At 49.3% G+C, this 14269-nt stretch overlaps 1 protein-coding gene across 1 annotated transcript; it reads right to left on the reverse strand.

The window, feature by feature from the left end:
• Nucleotides 1–2507: 2507 nt before the first annotated feature.
• Nucleotides 2508–10371, reverse strand: LOC144611833 (G-protein coupled receptor 4-like). The gene is made up of 2 exons (XM_078431119.1): nt 10291–10371; nt 2508–3563 (listed from the first exon to the last, which is right to left on the reverse strand). Exon 2 carries the CDS (start codon nt 3549–3551, stop codon nt 2508–2510), a length of 1044 nt encoding a protein of 347 aa, XP_078287245.1. The 5' UTR covers nt 3552–3563; nt 10291–10371.
• Nucleotides 10372–14269: the final 3898 nt, after the last annotated feature.

Below are 14269 nucleotides of genomic sequence, written 5' to 3' on the forward strand. Positions count from 1 at the left end.
CTTAAGATAGCGAGGCACTGGAAATGTCACCGAGCTGCTGTGGTTGACAGTAGGCATCGGCATCTTCTGTGTGGTTCACATTCGCTCCACCACCTCCCTGTTCTTCTTGCATAGTTTAGTTTAGTTCAGAGATACAGCGCAGAAACAGGCCTCTCTGCCCACCGAGTCCGCGCCGATCAATGATCCCCGCACGCCAGCACTATCCCACACACACACACACACAATTTACAATTTTATCAAAGCCAATTAACCTGCAAACCTGCACGTCTTTGGAGTGTGGGAGGAAACCGGAGCACCCGGAGAAAACCCACGCAAGTCACGGGGAGAACGTGCAAACTCCGCACAGACCGCACCTGTAGCCAGGATCGAACCCGGGTCTCTGGCGATGTGAGGCAGCAGCTCTACCCGCTGCATGTTCCGAGAGCTATGTTAAGGTTCACAGAAAACGCACCAACTTCTCTACTTACCTAGATGGCTTAGGAGGTTTGGCATGACTCTCACCAACTTCTACTGATGCGCTATCAAAAGCATTTTATCAGGATGCCATCACAGCGCGGTTTGGGAACAGCTCCATCCAAGACCGCAAGAAATCGCAGAGAATTGTGGACGCAGCCCAGACCATCACACAAACCAACCTCCCTTCCATCGACTCCATCTACAGCTCACGCTGCCTCGGCAAGGCCAGCAGCATCATCAAGGACCAGTCTCACCCCGGCCACTCCCTCTTCTCCCCTCTCCCATCGGGCAAGAGGTACAGAAGTGTGAAAACGCACACCTCCAGATTCAGGGACAGTTTCTTCCCGGCTGTTATCAGGCAACTGAACCGTCCTCTCACCAACTAGAGAGCGGTCCTGACCTCCCATCTATTTCATGAAAGACCTATGAACTATCTTTAATTGGACCTTTTTGGACTTTAGTTTTAGTTTAGTTTAGTTTAGAGATACAGCGCGGAAACAGGCCCTTCGGCCCACCGAGTCCACGCCGACACACATACGCTCACATGTAAACACACAGACACGCGCACACACACACACACACACACACACAGGCATGTACACACACACACTTGCACTTGTACACACACGCACACAAACAGAACACATGCACGCACACGCATGTGCACACATACATTCACACGTACAAACACACACAAACACGGACACATATGCACACACACGCGCACACACACAGATACACACACACACAAAATTAAAATAGACCCTTGAAATATAATAAATTTAATAAAATTAAGACAACATTTTAAAATTCCCTGTATTTCAAAATATTCATTTTAAGAATTTACAATCTGAATTACAATACAAATAACAATTCATAAACATAAAATTAGTTTAAACAGTTATATAAAATCACTAGGCAGCAATTTCTTGTCAGTTTAGTTTAGGTTAGAGATACAGCGCGGAAACAGGCCCTTCAGCCCACCGAGTCCGTGCCGACCAGCAATCCCCACACACTAGCACTATCCTACACACACTATTTTACAGTTGTACAAAGCCAATTAACCTACAACACTCTTGGAGTGTGGGAGGAAACCGAATATCTTGGAGATAACCCACGCCGGTCACGGGGAGAATGTACAAACTCCGTACAGACAGCACCCGTAGTCGGGATCGAACTCGGGTCTCCGGCGCTGCATTCGCTGTAAGGCAGCAACTCTACCGCTGCTCCACCGTGGTAATACTTTAACAGATATTACGTGGGGGGTAGGCATACAGAGCGAGCTTCTGGAGGAGGGGTTGAGGCAGGTAAAATAACAACATTTACAGGTCAGTTGGACAGGTACATGGATTGGAGAGGTTGAGAGGGATTTGTCAAATCTGGGAAGTCAGAATAGTGTTGATGGATATCTTGATCAGCATTGCCAAGTTGGTCTGAAGAGCCTGTTTCCAGGCTGTAGGACTTTGGTAAACCATTAAAGACCCACTCACACGCACAACAAACTATAACACTTCAGGTTGACAAAGGAATTTAGATTCTGCCCATCAAGTCTATTCCACCATTCAATCATGGCTGATATATCTCTCCCTCCCAACCCCATTCTCCTGCCTTCTCCCCACAACCCCTGACACCTGTACCAATCAAGAATCTGTCAATCTCAGCCTTAAAAATTGCCATTGACTTGGCCTCCACGGCCATTTGTGGCAAATAATTCCACAGCTTCACCACCCCCTGAAGAAATTCCTCCTCATCTCCTTCCTAAAGGAACATCCTTTAATTCTGAGGCTGTGACCTCTGGTCCTGGACTCTCCCACTAGTGGAAACATCCTCCCCACATCCACTCTATCCAAGCCTTTCTCTATTTGGTAAGTTTCAACGAGTTTTCTCCCTCATCCTTCTAAACTCCAGCGTGCAGATGCCCAGTGCCGTCAAAGGCTCATCATATGTCAGTCCACTCATTCCCGGGGATCATTCTCGTAAACCTCATCTGGACTCTCTCCAGCGCCAACATATCCTTCACCCCTTTAGTTCGTTGTGCCCGCGGGCAGCGTTTAAACATTGGTCCTTGTGGTCACAGTGGGAGAGCAGCTTGAGAGCCTCTTCCTGAAGCATCCGTATCTAACGGTGGCAAAAGTCCTCCTCAGGTCCTTCTTGGCATTGCAACTGACCAGCACGTAGAGGATGGGGTCCACAGCACTGTTGAGGCTGGAGAAGGCCAAGGAGATGTTGAAGTAGATGAAGACCTTGCGTTGGAATTGGCAGGTGCAGTCCATCAGCGAGAAGTTGATGGTTCTGGCCAGCAGGATGATGTGGTAGGGACCGAAGCAGATGAGGAAAATGATGATGACCAAGATGGAAAGCTGCTTGACTTTGGCCTTCTGCTCTGCCTGGAGGCTAAGACTCTTCCTGACCCCTCTGAGAATCCGCTGGTAGCAGAAAATGAGCAGGAGGAGGGGCAGCAGGAAGCCGATGAAGAATCGGATGTAGTTGGCAAAGGCTACCGGCTTGACCAGGGGGATGTGCTCGTAGCAGGTGAGGTTGGGCATGTCGGGACCCTTGTCGATGATGGTCCTGAAGATGACAAGAAGGTGGATGGTGAAGACGGACGTGAAGATGAGCAGGCTGACCTTGACGGCCTTGCTGCGGCGACGGATGTTCTGGGACTTCATGGGGTAGACCACTGCCAGGTAGCGGTCAACGGAGATACAACACAGCAGGAGGATGCTGATGTAGATGTTGGAGTAGAAGACAAACCCCGAGAGGTGGCAGGTCAACCAGCCAAAGCTCCAGCGGTGACCATTGTAGTAGTAGACCACCCAGAGAGGGATGGTCAGAGTGCACAGGAGATCCGAGATAGCCAGGCTTAAGAGGTAGACGCCAAGGACGTTCTTCTGCTTGACCTGCAGGATGATTGGCCAAAGGGTGAGACAATTCATGGTCAGACTCACGAGGAAGATGATGCTGTACATCGTGGCCAGGGCAGGGTCACTTTCCCCAAAGATAATTCCACACATGGTCTCATTGCAGGACACGGCAGTGCTGGCTGAGTGGTTCATAGTAGAACGGTCTACGTCCGTACTCACTGTGTGGGTCATGACCAAACCAACCTGCAAGAGGAAAGTGCAAACAAGAGGTTGGAATCACAGCATTGAGCATTGAATTAGCCGAGAGTCACAGCGTGGAAACCCACCCTTCGGCCCACCGAGTCCAGCGATCCCCACACATTAACACCACCCTACACACACGAGGGACAATTTACATTTATACCAAGCCAATTAGCCTACACACCTGTACGTCTTTGGAGTGTGGGAAGAAACCAAAGATCTCAGAGAAAACCCACGCAGGTCACAGGGAGAACGTGCAAACTCCGTACAGACAGGCAAAGGTTGCCCCTCAAGTTCCTTTTTTTCAAAAATATCTTTTTTTTAGATTTAGAGATACAGCGCGGAAACAGGCCCTTCGGCCCACCGGGTCCGTGCCGCCCAGCGATCCCCGCACATTAACACTATCCTACACACACTAGGGACAATGTTTACATTTACCCAGTCAATTAACCTACATACCTGCACGTCTTTGGAGTGTGGGAGGAAACCGAAGATCTCGGAGAAAACCCACGCAGGTCACGGGGAGAACGTACAAACTCCGTACAGACGGCGCCCGTAGTCAGGATCGAACCTGAGTCTCCGGCGCTGCATTCGCTGTAAGGCAGCAACTCTACGGCTGCGCCACCGTGCCGCAGGTTCTCGATTCCCCTACTCTGGGCAAGAAACTCTGCGCATTTACCCGATCTATTCCACTCATGAACATATTGAACACATGCTGTTTGATCCACTGAGTTCCTCCAACAGTTTGTATCAGACTCTTACAAAGATTCAAAGTTTAGTTTAGTTTAAAGATACAGCACAGAAACAGGCCCTTCAGCCCATCGAGTCCACACTGACCAGCGATCCCCACACACTAGCACTATCCTACACAGTCACGGTGGCGCAGCGGTAGAGTTGCTGCCTTACAGGGAATGCAGCGCCGGAGACCCGGGTTCCATCCCGACTACGGGCGCTGTCTGTACGGAATTTGTACGTTCTCCCTGTGACCTGCATGGGTTTTCTCCGAGATCTTCGGTTTCTTCCCACACTCCAAAGACGTGCAGGTTTGTAGGTTAATTGGCTTGGTAAATGTAAAAATTGTCCCTCGCGGGTGTAGGATAGTGTTAATGTGCGGGGATCGCTGGTCGGCGTGGACCCGGTGGGCCGAAGGGCCTGTTTCCGCGCTGTATCTCTAAACTAAACTAAAAGTACACACGCTAGGGTCCATTTACAATTTTACCAAGCCAATTAATCTACAAAACCACACGCCTTTGGAGTGTGGGAGGAAACCCGAGCTCCCGGAGAAAACCCACGCGGGTCACGGGGAGAACGTGCGAACTCTGTACAGACAGCACCCGTAGTCAGGATCCAACCCGGGTCTCCGGCGCTGTGAGGCAGCAAGATGTTGAATTCATTAAGTTTAAAGGGAATTCCGTGCAAAGGTCCATCTTCCCCCTGCCTTCCACACTATTAGACTCAGCACGCTTGCAAACCTCCATCCTAATTATACATCTTCTGGAAATTGAAATTCGCTGCATCGCCATTTTTTGTTGTTGCTCTCATCTGAAATTGCAGCCACTTCTGCAATATTCATCCCAACGTAACCTCAGGGCGTGATGGATCAGCAAAGTTCTACGTTGTGACAAAACTTATTTTGGCTGTTCTGTCGGTATCTTAGCCGCAGAAAAGCTATACGAGGCTGTTGCCGGGACTCGAGGGCCTGAGCTGCAGGGGGAGGTGGGGCAGCCTGAAATTCTATTCCTCGGAGCGCAGGAGGATGAGGGGTGTTCATATGGAGGTTGTGATATCATGAGAGGTAGAGTCATAGAGGGGAGATACATTTCCTCCCGGTGGATGCAACAAGGACTACAAACCTTCATGGCTGCCAGCAAAAGACTACAAAACCCATAGTCAGCAGGGCTGCCTGCCCTACTGACACTGATTGCTGCTGACACTGATTGCTGCTGATACTGATTGCTGCTGACACCGATTGCTGCTGACACTGATTGCTGCTGACACTGATTGCTGCCCAGCTGAACCAGATGAGCTGATTGCTTCAGTGAGAGAGGTAAAAGGAAGAGAAGCAGTGTTTGAGTTATATTTTGTAAGAAGGCAGCAAGCTACAGTTTTGATTTAACTTCCTGTTTTGGTTTTGTGTACCTGTCTGCAAACAATTAAGTTTACCTGTTTTTGGAAAAGACTAAATATATGGAATTTAAGTTTGAAAACAAGAACTTTTCTGTCTTCATTTCCGGCACCCACACCTCCCAACCTTCAAGAGAAAAGCTCCCGACCTCTACAGACATCACAAGGTGTACAAAATCATGAGAGGAATAGATTGGGTAAACGTGCAGAGTTTTTTGCCCAGAGTAGGGGAATCGAGAATCAGAGGACATAGGTTTAAGGTCAAAGGCAGACACAAAATTCTGGAGTAACTCAGCGGGTCAGGCAGCATCTCAGGAGAGTACTCAGCATTTTGTGTAACTGAGATGCTGCCTGACCCGCTGTGTTACTCCAGCATTTTGTGTCTACCTTCGATTTAAACCAGCATCTGCAGTTATTTTCCTAGGTTTAAGTTCAGTTCAGTTCAGTTTATTTTCACATGTGCAGAGGTACAGTGAGAGGGGAAAGATTTACATAGAAACATAGAAAATAGGTGCAGGAGGAGGCCATTCGGCCCTTCAAGCCAGCATTGCCATTCAATATGATCATGGCTGATCATCCACAACCAGTACCCCCTTCCTGATTTCTCCCCATATCCCTTGATTCTGTTAGCCCTAAGAGCTAAATCTAACCCTCAATCTAGATAGGAATCTGATTTAATAGGAAAATAAGGGGTAACGTTTTCATACAAAGTGGGGTGGGTGTATGGAATGAGATGCCAGAGGAGGTACAGTAGTTGAGGCTGGGACTATCGTAACGTTTAAGAAACATTTAGACAGGAACATGGATAGGACAGGTTTAGAGGGATATGGGCCAAACGCAGGCAGGTGGGACTAGTGTAGATGGGGCTTGTTGGTCAGCATGGGCAAGTTGGGCCGAAGGGCCTGTTTCCACGCTGCATGTCTCAATGTGTATGACTCAATCTGCCACAGGGGGTCAACAATTAAGGTCTTGATGCAAGGTACCAATGTGAAAAACCAATCATCTCTTTGCCTCCACAGATGCTGCCTGACCCACTGAGTTCCTCCACCGGCTTGGTCTTTGCTCGTTCGGAAGGCAGTTCTGATGAAAGGACTCAGATCCAAAATGTGAACTGTTTCTCTCTCCACAGATACTGCCTGACCTGGTAAGTGTTTCCAGCATTTTAGAGTCATAGTCATACAGTGTGGAAACAGGCCCTTTGGCTCAACCTGCCCACACTGACCAACATGTCCCATCTACACTAGGCAGAGTTCTCCAGAGATGTTGCCTGACTCGCTGTGTTACTCCAGTACTTTGTGTCTTTTTTTGTAAACCAGCAGCTGCAAGTGTCCCGCTCCCTGACACTCAGTCTGATGAAAGGTCACGACCCGAAACGTCACCTATTCCTTCTCTCCAGAGATGCTGCCTGACCCGCTGAGTTACTCCAGCACTCTGTGAAACGTCACCTATCCATGTTCTTGCAGCTTGCGTGGGACCTACCACACTGAAGCTATGACCAAATGGCTCATTTGTCGCCATGTATTAGGCTTGCCAACTGTCCCGTATTAGCCGGGACATCCCGTATTTCGGGGTGAATTAGTTTGTCCCGTACGGGACCGCCCTTGTCCCGTATTAGCAGGGTTGCCAACTTCCTCACTCCCAAATAAGGGACAAAGGGGAGACTTCACCGCCCCACGCCCCACGTGACCTCGCCCAGCCAGCGGCCACGTGCCCCCGCTCCACCAATGGCGGCCGCCATTGGTGGAGCGGGAGCACATGGCCGCTGGCTGGGTGAGGTCACGCGGGGCGCGGGGTGGTGACGTCACCTTGTCCCGTATTTGGGAGCGAGGTAGTTGGCAACCGTATCGTGTATAGCCTTTTCACTGACAAGTTGGCACGCAACAAAGACTTTTCACTGTACTTCAGTACACGTGACAATGAACTAACCTGGAAGGAAGCACACATCAACACCTATGCCTTCTCAGAAGATTAAGGTACAGAAAACGCAGTGTTTAAAAAGCATTTGGACAGGTACATGGATAGGATAGGCTTAAAGGACTTTGGTTAGGCCACTTACACATACATTATCTACATATTGGTTTAAATTCCCATCCCATATACATTCCAGGAAATCTTCCCCCTCAGCACTACTACCAATTTGATTGGCCCAATCTATATGTAGATTAATAAATGTGTGTAGGAAAATAACTGCAGATGCTGGTTCAAATCGAAGGTATCACAAAATGCTGGAGTAATTCAGCGGGTCAGGCAGCATCTCAGGAGAGAAGGAATGGGTGATGTTTCGATAGACAATAGACAATAGACAATAGGTGCAGGAGGAGGCCATTCGGCCCTTCGAGCCAGCACCGCCATTCAATGTGATCATGGCTGATTATTCTCAATCAGTACCCCGTTCCTGCCTTTTCCCCATACCCCCTGACTCCGCTATCCTTAAGAGCTCTATCTAGCTCTCTCTTGAATGCATTCAGAGAATTGGCCTCCACTGCCTTCTGAGGCAGCGAATTCCACAGATTCACAACTCTCTGACTGAAAAAGTTTTTCCTCATCTCAGTTCTAAATGGCCTACCCCTTATTCTTAAACTGGGGCCCCTTGTTCTGGACTCCCCCAACATGTTTCCTGCCTCCAACGTGTCCAACCCCTTAATAATCTTATACGTTTCGATAAGATCTCCTCTCATCCTTCTAAATTCCAGTGTGTACAAGCCTAGTCGCTCCGGTCTTTCAAGCCTAGTCGCTCCAGTCTTTCGTTTCGGGTTGGGACCACTTCTTCAGACTATAATGGACTCTGAAGAAGGGTCTTAACCCGAAACGTCACCCATTCCTTCTCTCCTGAGATGCTGCCTGGCCCGCTGAGTTACTCCAGCGTTGTGTGTCTACCAAAGGAAGGATGTTGTTAAGCTGCAAAAAGTGCAGAGAAGGTTTCCAAGGATGTTGCCAGGACTCGAGGGCCTGAGCAGTAGTGGGAGGTTGGGGCAGGCTAGGACCATGATCCTTGGAGCGCATGGGCAACTTTTTCACACAAAGGGTGGTGGGTATATGGAACAAGCTGTCAGAGGAGGTAGTTAAGGCAGGTACTAGAAGAACATTTAAAAGACATTTGAACAGCACATGGATAGAGAAGGTTTAGAGGGATATGTGCCAACACAGGCAGGCTGGTGTAGATGGGGCATATTAGTCGGCATGGGGATGTTGGGCTGAAGGGTGTAGGAAAGCGTTGGCTCTATAAGCTCGAAAGTGTGCACCACCAGAATCTGAACAGCATCTTCCCCTCCTTTGTCAGTCCTTCCATAAGCTAGGGCACTGTCCGATTCACCTCTACCCCATTGCGGACATTGGACTTTGTCTGTGGAACTGATGCGCTACAATGCTGAGACTATATTCTGCACTCTGTATCTCCCCCTTTGCTCTACCTGTAGTACTTGTATTTGGCTGGATTGTATTTATGTACAGTATTACCTGATTTTGATTGCACAGCATGCATAACAAAGTTATCTCTGTATCTCGGTACAAGTGACAATAATAAACCTAAATCTAAATTAAAATTCTTGGATTGGTTTAAAACCAGTCGATGGTCTTTCAGAGAAACAAGAGAGGTTTGCAGGGTAGTGTGATGCCTCTGGGTGTCAGTCCTTCACCAGCATCGTCCAAGAGCACAATTCTTGTTACTTCTATCAACCAAACCCAACCTAACACAGCACCATACAACCAAGACCTAACCCAACACAACATTACCCCATCCCCATCCAATCAAACCAACATGCCCCATCACGGTCCAACCCCACCCAATAACCCTCCTCTGATCCAAACTGACTAGGGTTGCCAACTTCCTCACTCCCAAATATGGGACAAGGTGACGTCAACGCCCAGCCCGGGCAGCCGCCATTGGTGGAGCGGGAGCATGTGGCCGCTGGCTGGGTGAGGTCACATGGGGCGTGGGGCGCGGGGCGGTGATGTCAACCTTGGTCCCTTATTTGGGAGTGAGGAAGTTGGCAACCCTACTAATACGGGACAAGGGCGGTCCTGTACGGGACAAACTAATTTAGCCCAAAATATGGGATGTCCCGGCTAATACGGGACAGTTGGCAACCCTCAGCAGAACCAACCCCAACCTGACCCAACCCCAACCTGACCAGTCCACACCAGCTACCCTCACCCAATCTAACCTATTGCAACACAGACAAACCAAATCCCACTTCTCAACCATTAATGTGGACATCTCTCTGCCTCCACAGATACTGCCTGACCTACTGAGTTCATAAGATCATGAGATCACAAGACACAGGAGCAAAATTAAGTTATTCGGCCAATCAAGTCTACTCTGCCATTCAATCTATCTCTCCCTCCTAACCCCATTCTCCTGCCTTCTCCCCATAACCCCTGACACCCATACTAATTAAGATCCCATTGATTTCCACTTTGACAATACCCGCTGACTCGACCTCCACTGCCGCCTGTGGCGATGAATTCCACAGATTAACCAGCCCTTTGTATTTCTTCCTTCAATCTCATGCACAATTGATATATCTTAACCACGACTCAATGTGCCAAGAAAATGTGCAATATAAATCCTTTGCTAAGCGTGAAAAAGAATGATTTTAGGCAGTACCTTGTGCAGCTGTAAGGTTGGAGAAGGCTTGTGGGTCTGGTCTGTTGTCCGCCTACAATACTCCAGCCGGTCCTGTCCTAGTGCAGAGCAGACCGAGTGCAACTGTCTGCTGGTTGATTGTGCTGTTTGCTGGCTCTGTAAGTCACGCACGCTGACTGTATTGGTGGCAGGAAGCTGACAACGAGGAGGTTTGTTCCAACCCCAAATGACGTAGATTCACGCAATGTTCGACAGAAAGCTAACGCGGGTCACAACGCAAGCCAGCTTCCCAATTTACCTGTGGCTCCACAATGCACCAGTGCACAAAGCCACAGGTTCAGCGCGTGTTTATTGGGGTTGCCAACTGTCTCACTCCCAAATACGGGACAAGGTGACAATAGACAATAGACAATAGGTGCAGGAGGAGGCCATTCAGCCCTTCGAGCCAGCACCACCATTCAATGTGATCATGGCTGACCATTCTCAATCAGTACCCCGTTCCTGCCTTCTCCCCATACCCCCTGACTCCGCTATCCTTAAGAGCTCTATCTAGCTCTCTCTTGAATGTATTCAGAGAATTGGCCTCCACTGCCTTCTGAGGCAGAGAATTCCACAGATTCACAACTCTCTGACTAAAAAAGTTTTTCCTCATCTCAGTTCTAAATGGCCTACCCCTTATTCTTAAACTGTGGCCCCTGGTTCTGGACTCCCCCAACATTGGGAACATTGACGTCACCGCCCCGCGCCCCACGTGTTACCTCACCCAGCCAGCGGCCACGTGCTCCCGCTCCACAAATGGCGGCCGCCCGGGCTGGGAGGCAGGTTCCTTAGAACCTCCATTAGGCGAACACACTCCGTTGGCCTACACTGTCCCGGCCGACAGTGGCCCGCGGGCCTAATACGGGACAAGGGCGGTCCCGTACGGGACAAACCAATTCAGCCCAAAATACGGGATGTCCCGGCTAATACGGGACAGTTGGCAACCCTAGGCCAGTGCGAGTTGTCGAGGTGTGAACAAGAGGGAGGATTTCTTACACAGTCCCTGTGGGCGCTGCCCTTCAATGTCGCGCACACTTCTCCAAGCTGAGAACCACCCTGCCCTCTGCATCCCGCTGATCACCCTCGCAAGGGGATGTTCTACACAACTGAACACAGGGCTATTCCACATTAGATGGCCTCAGGCCTGAAACCTCTCTCTCTCCCGCTCTCCCTCATGTTCACTCTCTCTTACTCCCTCCCCCTCTCTCTCTCTCTCTCTCTCTCTCTCTCTCTCTCTCTCTCTCTGTCTCTCTCCCTCTCTCTCCCTCTCTCCCTCTCTCCCTCTCTCCCTCTCTCCCTCTCTCTCTCTCTCTCTCTCTCTCTCTCTCTCTCTCTCTCTCTCTCTCTCCCTCTCTCGCTCTTTCTCTCTCACTCTCTCTTTCTCTCTCACTCTCTCCCCTCTCTCTTTCTCCCCCCCCCTCTCACTGTCTTTCCTCTCTCTCTCTTTCTCTCTCTCTCCCCCTCTCTATTTTTCATTTTTTCTTCCTCTTTCTCAATTTTGTTCTCATTTTCTCTTTCCCCTTTTCTGTTTCTCTCTCTTTCTCTCTCCATCTCACCCTCTCTCTGTCTCTCCATCTATCTCTGTATGCATGCTTGCCCATGTATGTGCATGTGTGTGGGTAGGTATGCATGTGTGTGGGTAGGTGTGCATGTGTATGTGCATGTGTGTGCGTGTATGTCTGGGTCTGTGTATGTGCATGTGTGTGTGCATGTCTGGGTTTGCGTATGTGCATGTGTGTGTGGGCAGTTGTGTGTGCATGCCTGGGTCTGTGTATGTGCATGTGTGTGTGCATGTGTGTGTGCGTATGTGCATGTGTGTGGTTGTGTGTGCATGCCTGGGTCCGTGTGTGTGCATGTGTGTGTGTGCATGTCTGGGTCTGTGTATGTGCATGTGTGTGTGCATGAGTGTGTGTGCATGAGTGTGTGTGCATGAGTGTGTGTGCATGAGTGTGTGTGCATGTCTGGGTCTGTGTATGTGCATGTGTGTGTGCATGTGTGCATGAGTGTGTGGGGAGTTGTGTGTGCATGCCTGGGTCCGTGTATGCATGCTTGTGTGTGCGCACACATGCACACGAGTGTCTGAATGTCAGGTCCAGGCCAGCCTGTGGTGCCTCCTGCAGTTGGATAGCCAGGGGAACATGGCTGAAAGGACCATTGATGGCAGTATCACCCCCTCCACATCTGGAGGAAGAGGCAATTAGACAACTGAACCATCCCACAACAACCAGAGAGCAGTGCTGAACTACTATCTACCTCATTGGTGACCCTCGGACTACCCTTGATCAGACTTTGCTGGCTTTACGTGCACTAAACACTATTCCCTTATCATGCATCTGTACACTGTAAACGGCTCGATTGTAATCGTGTACTGTCTTTCCGCTGACTGAATAGCACGCAACAACTGGGGAGGGGGGAGGGGGGGGTATTTACAAAAAAAAACATCTGAAGGTCAGATCCAGTGGCTGTAATTAGAAACCCAATGAGGTGATATTTTTCATGTCGTTCAGAGTAAGGAGAGTTTGTGGGTTTCCCAGACCTACGTACACGAATCAAGAACCTATCAATCTCCACTTTAAAGTCCCTCTGGGACTCGAAAATTTTAACCAGAGGAAGTGAAGAATGAAATAATATTTCCCCCTAACGTTCCAGAAAAACGTCGGGAGTTTTTAACACTGGACCGGCGCGTTTCACCCACCCACCCACTCTCCCCACCAACATCCAAGGTGTCATGGAGAGATAGTGCAGATCACAGCCTGGTGAGAACGTTAGATGTTCTATCAGATGTCAACAGATAGACACAAAATGCTGGAGTGCTTCAGCGGGACAGGCAGCATTTCTGGACAGAAGGAATGGGTGACGTTTCGGGTCGAGACCCTTCTGCAGAGTCTGGGGAGAGGAAACCAATATGTATGTAAAGGTACATAGAACAAATGAATGAATGATAAGCAAAGTGACAGATCAAAGCCATCTACGATGACCATCACCTATTTCACTTCTCCACAGATGCTGCCTGACCCGCTGAGTTACTCTGTGAAACGTCACAATAGACAATAGACAATAGACAATAGGTGCAGGAGTAGGCCATTCAGCCCTTCGAGCCAGCACCGCCATTCAATGCGATCATGGCTGATCACTCTCAATCAGTACCCCGTTCCTGCCTTCTCCCCATACCCCCTCACTCCGCTATCCTTAAGAGCTCTATCCAGCTCTCTCTTGAAAGCATCCAACGAACTGGCCTCCACTGCCTTCTGAGGCAGAGAATTCCACACCTTCACCACTCTCTGACTGAAAAAGTTCTTTCTCATCTCCGTTCTAAATGGCCTACCCCTTATTCTTAAACTGTGGCCCCTTGTTCTGGACTCCCCCAACATTGGGAACATGTTATCTGCCTCTAATGTGTCCAATCCCCTAATTATCTTATATGTTTCAATAAGATCCCCCCTCATCCTTCTAAATTCCAGTGTATACAATCCCAATCGCTCCAGCCTTTCAACATACGACAATCCTGACATTCCGGGAATTAACCTAGTGAACCTATGCTGCACGCCCTCCATGTTCTCCACAGATGCTGCCTGACCCGCTGAGTTACTCCAGCACTTACTGTCTTTATTTGTAAGGGCCATCAAGGATGTCCACTATCCGGGCCGTGCCATCTTCTTACTGCCACCGTAGCGCTGGAGGTCCCACACCACCAGATTAGAAACATAGAAACATGGTGCATTCGTGCTTGCACCACCATTCAATATGATCATGGCTGATCACCCACAATCAGTACCCCGTTCCTGCTTTCTCCCCATATCGCTTGATTCCGTTAGCCCTAAGAACTAAATTTAATCTCTCTTGAAAACATCCAGTGAATTGGCCTCCACTGCCTTCTGTGGCAGAGAATTCCACAGATTCACAACTCTCTGGGTGAAAAAGGTTTTCCTCATCTCAGTCCTAAATGGCCGACCCCTTATTC

This window comes from Rhinoraja longicauda, chromosome 41, assembly GCF_053455715.1.
Source record: "Rhinoraja longicauda isolate Sanriku21f chromosome 41, sRhiLon1.1, whole genome shotgun sequence".
Classification (NCBI taxonomy): Eukaryota; Metazoa; Chordata; class Chondrichthyes; order Rajiformes; family Arhynchobatidae; genus Rhinoraja; species Rhinoraja longicauda.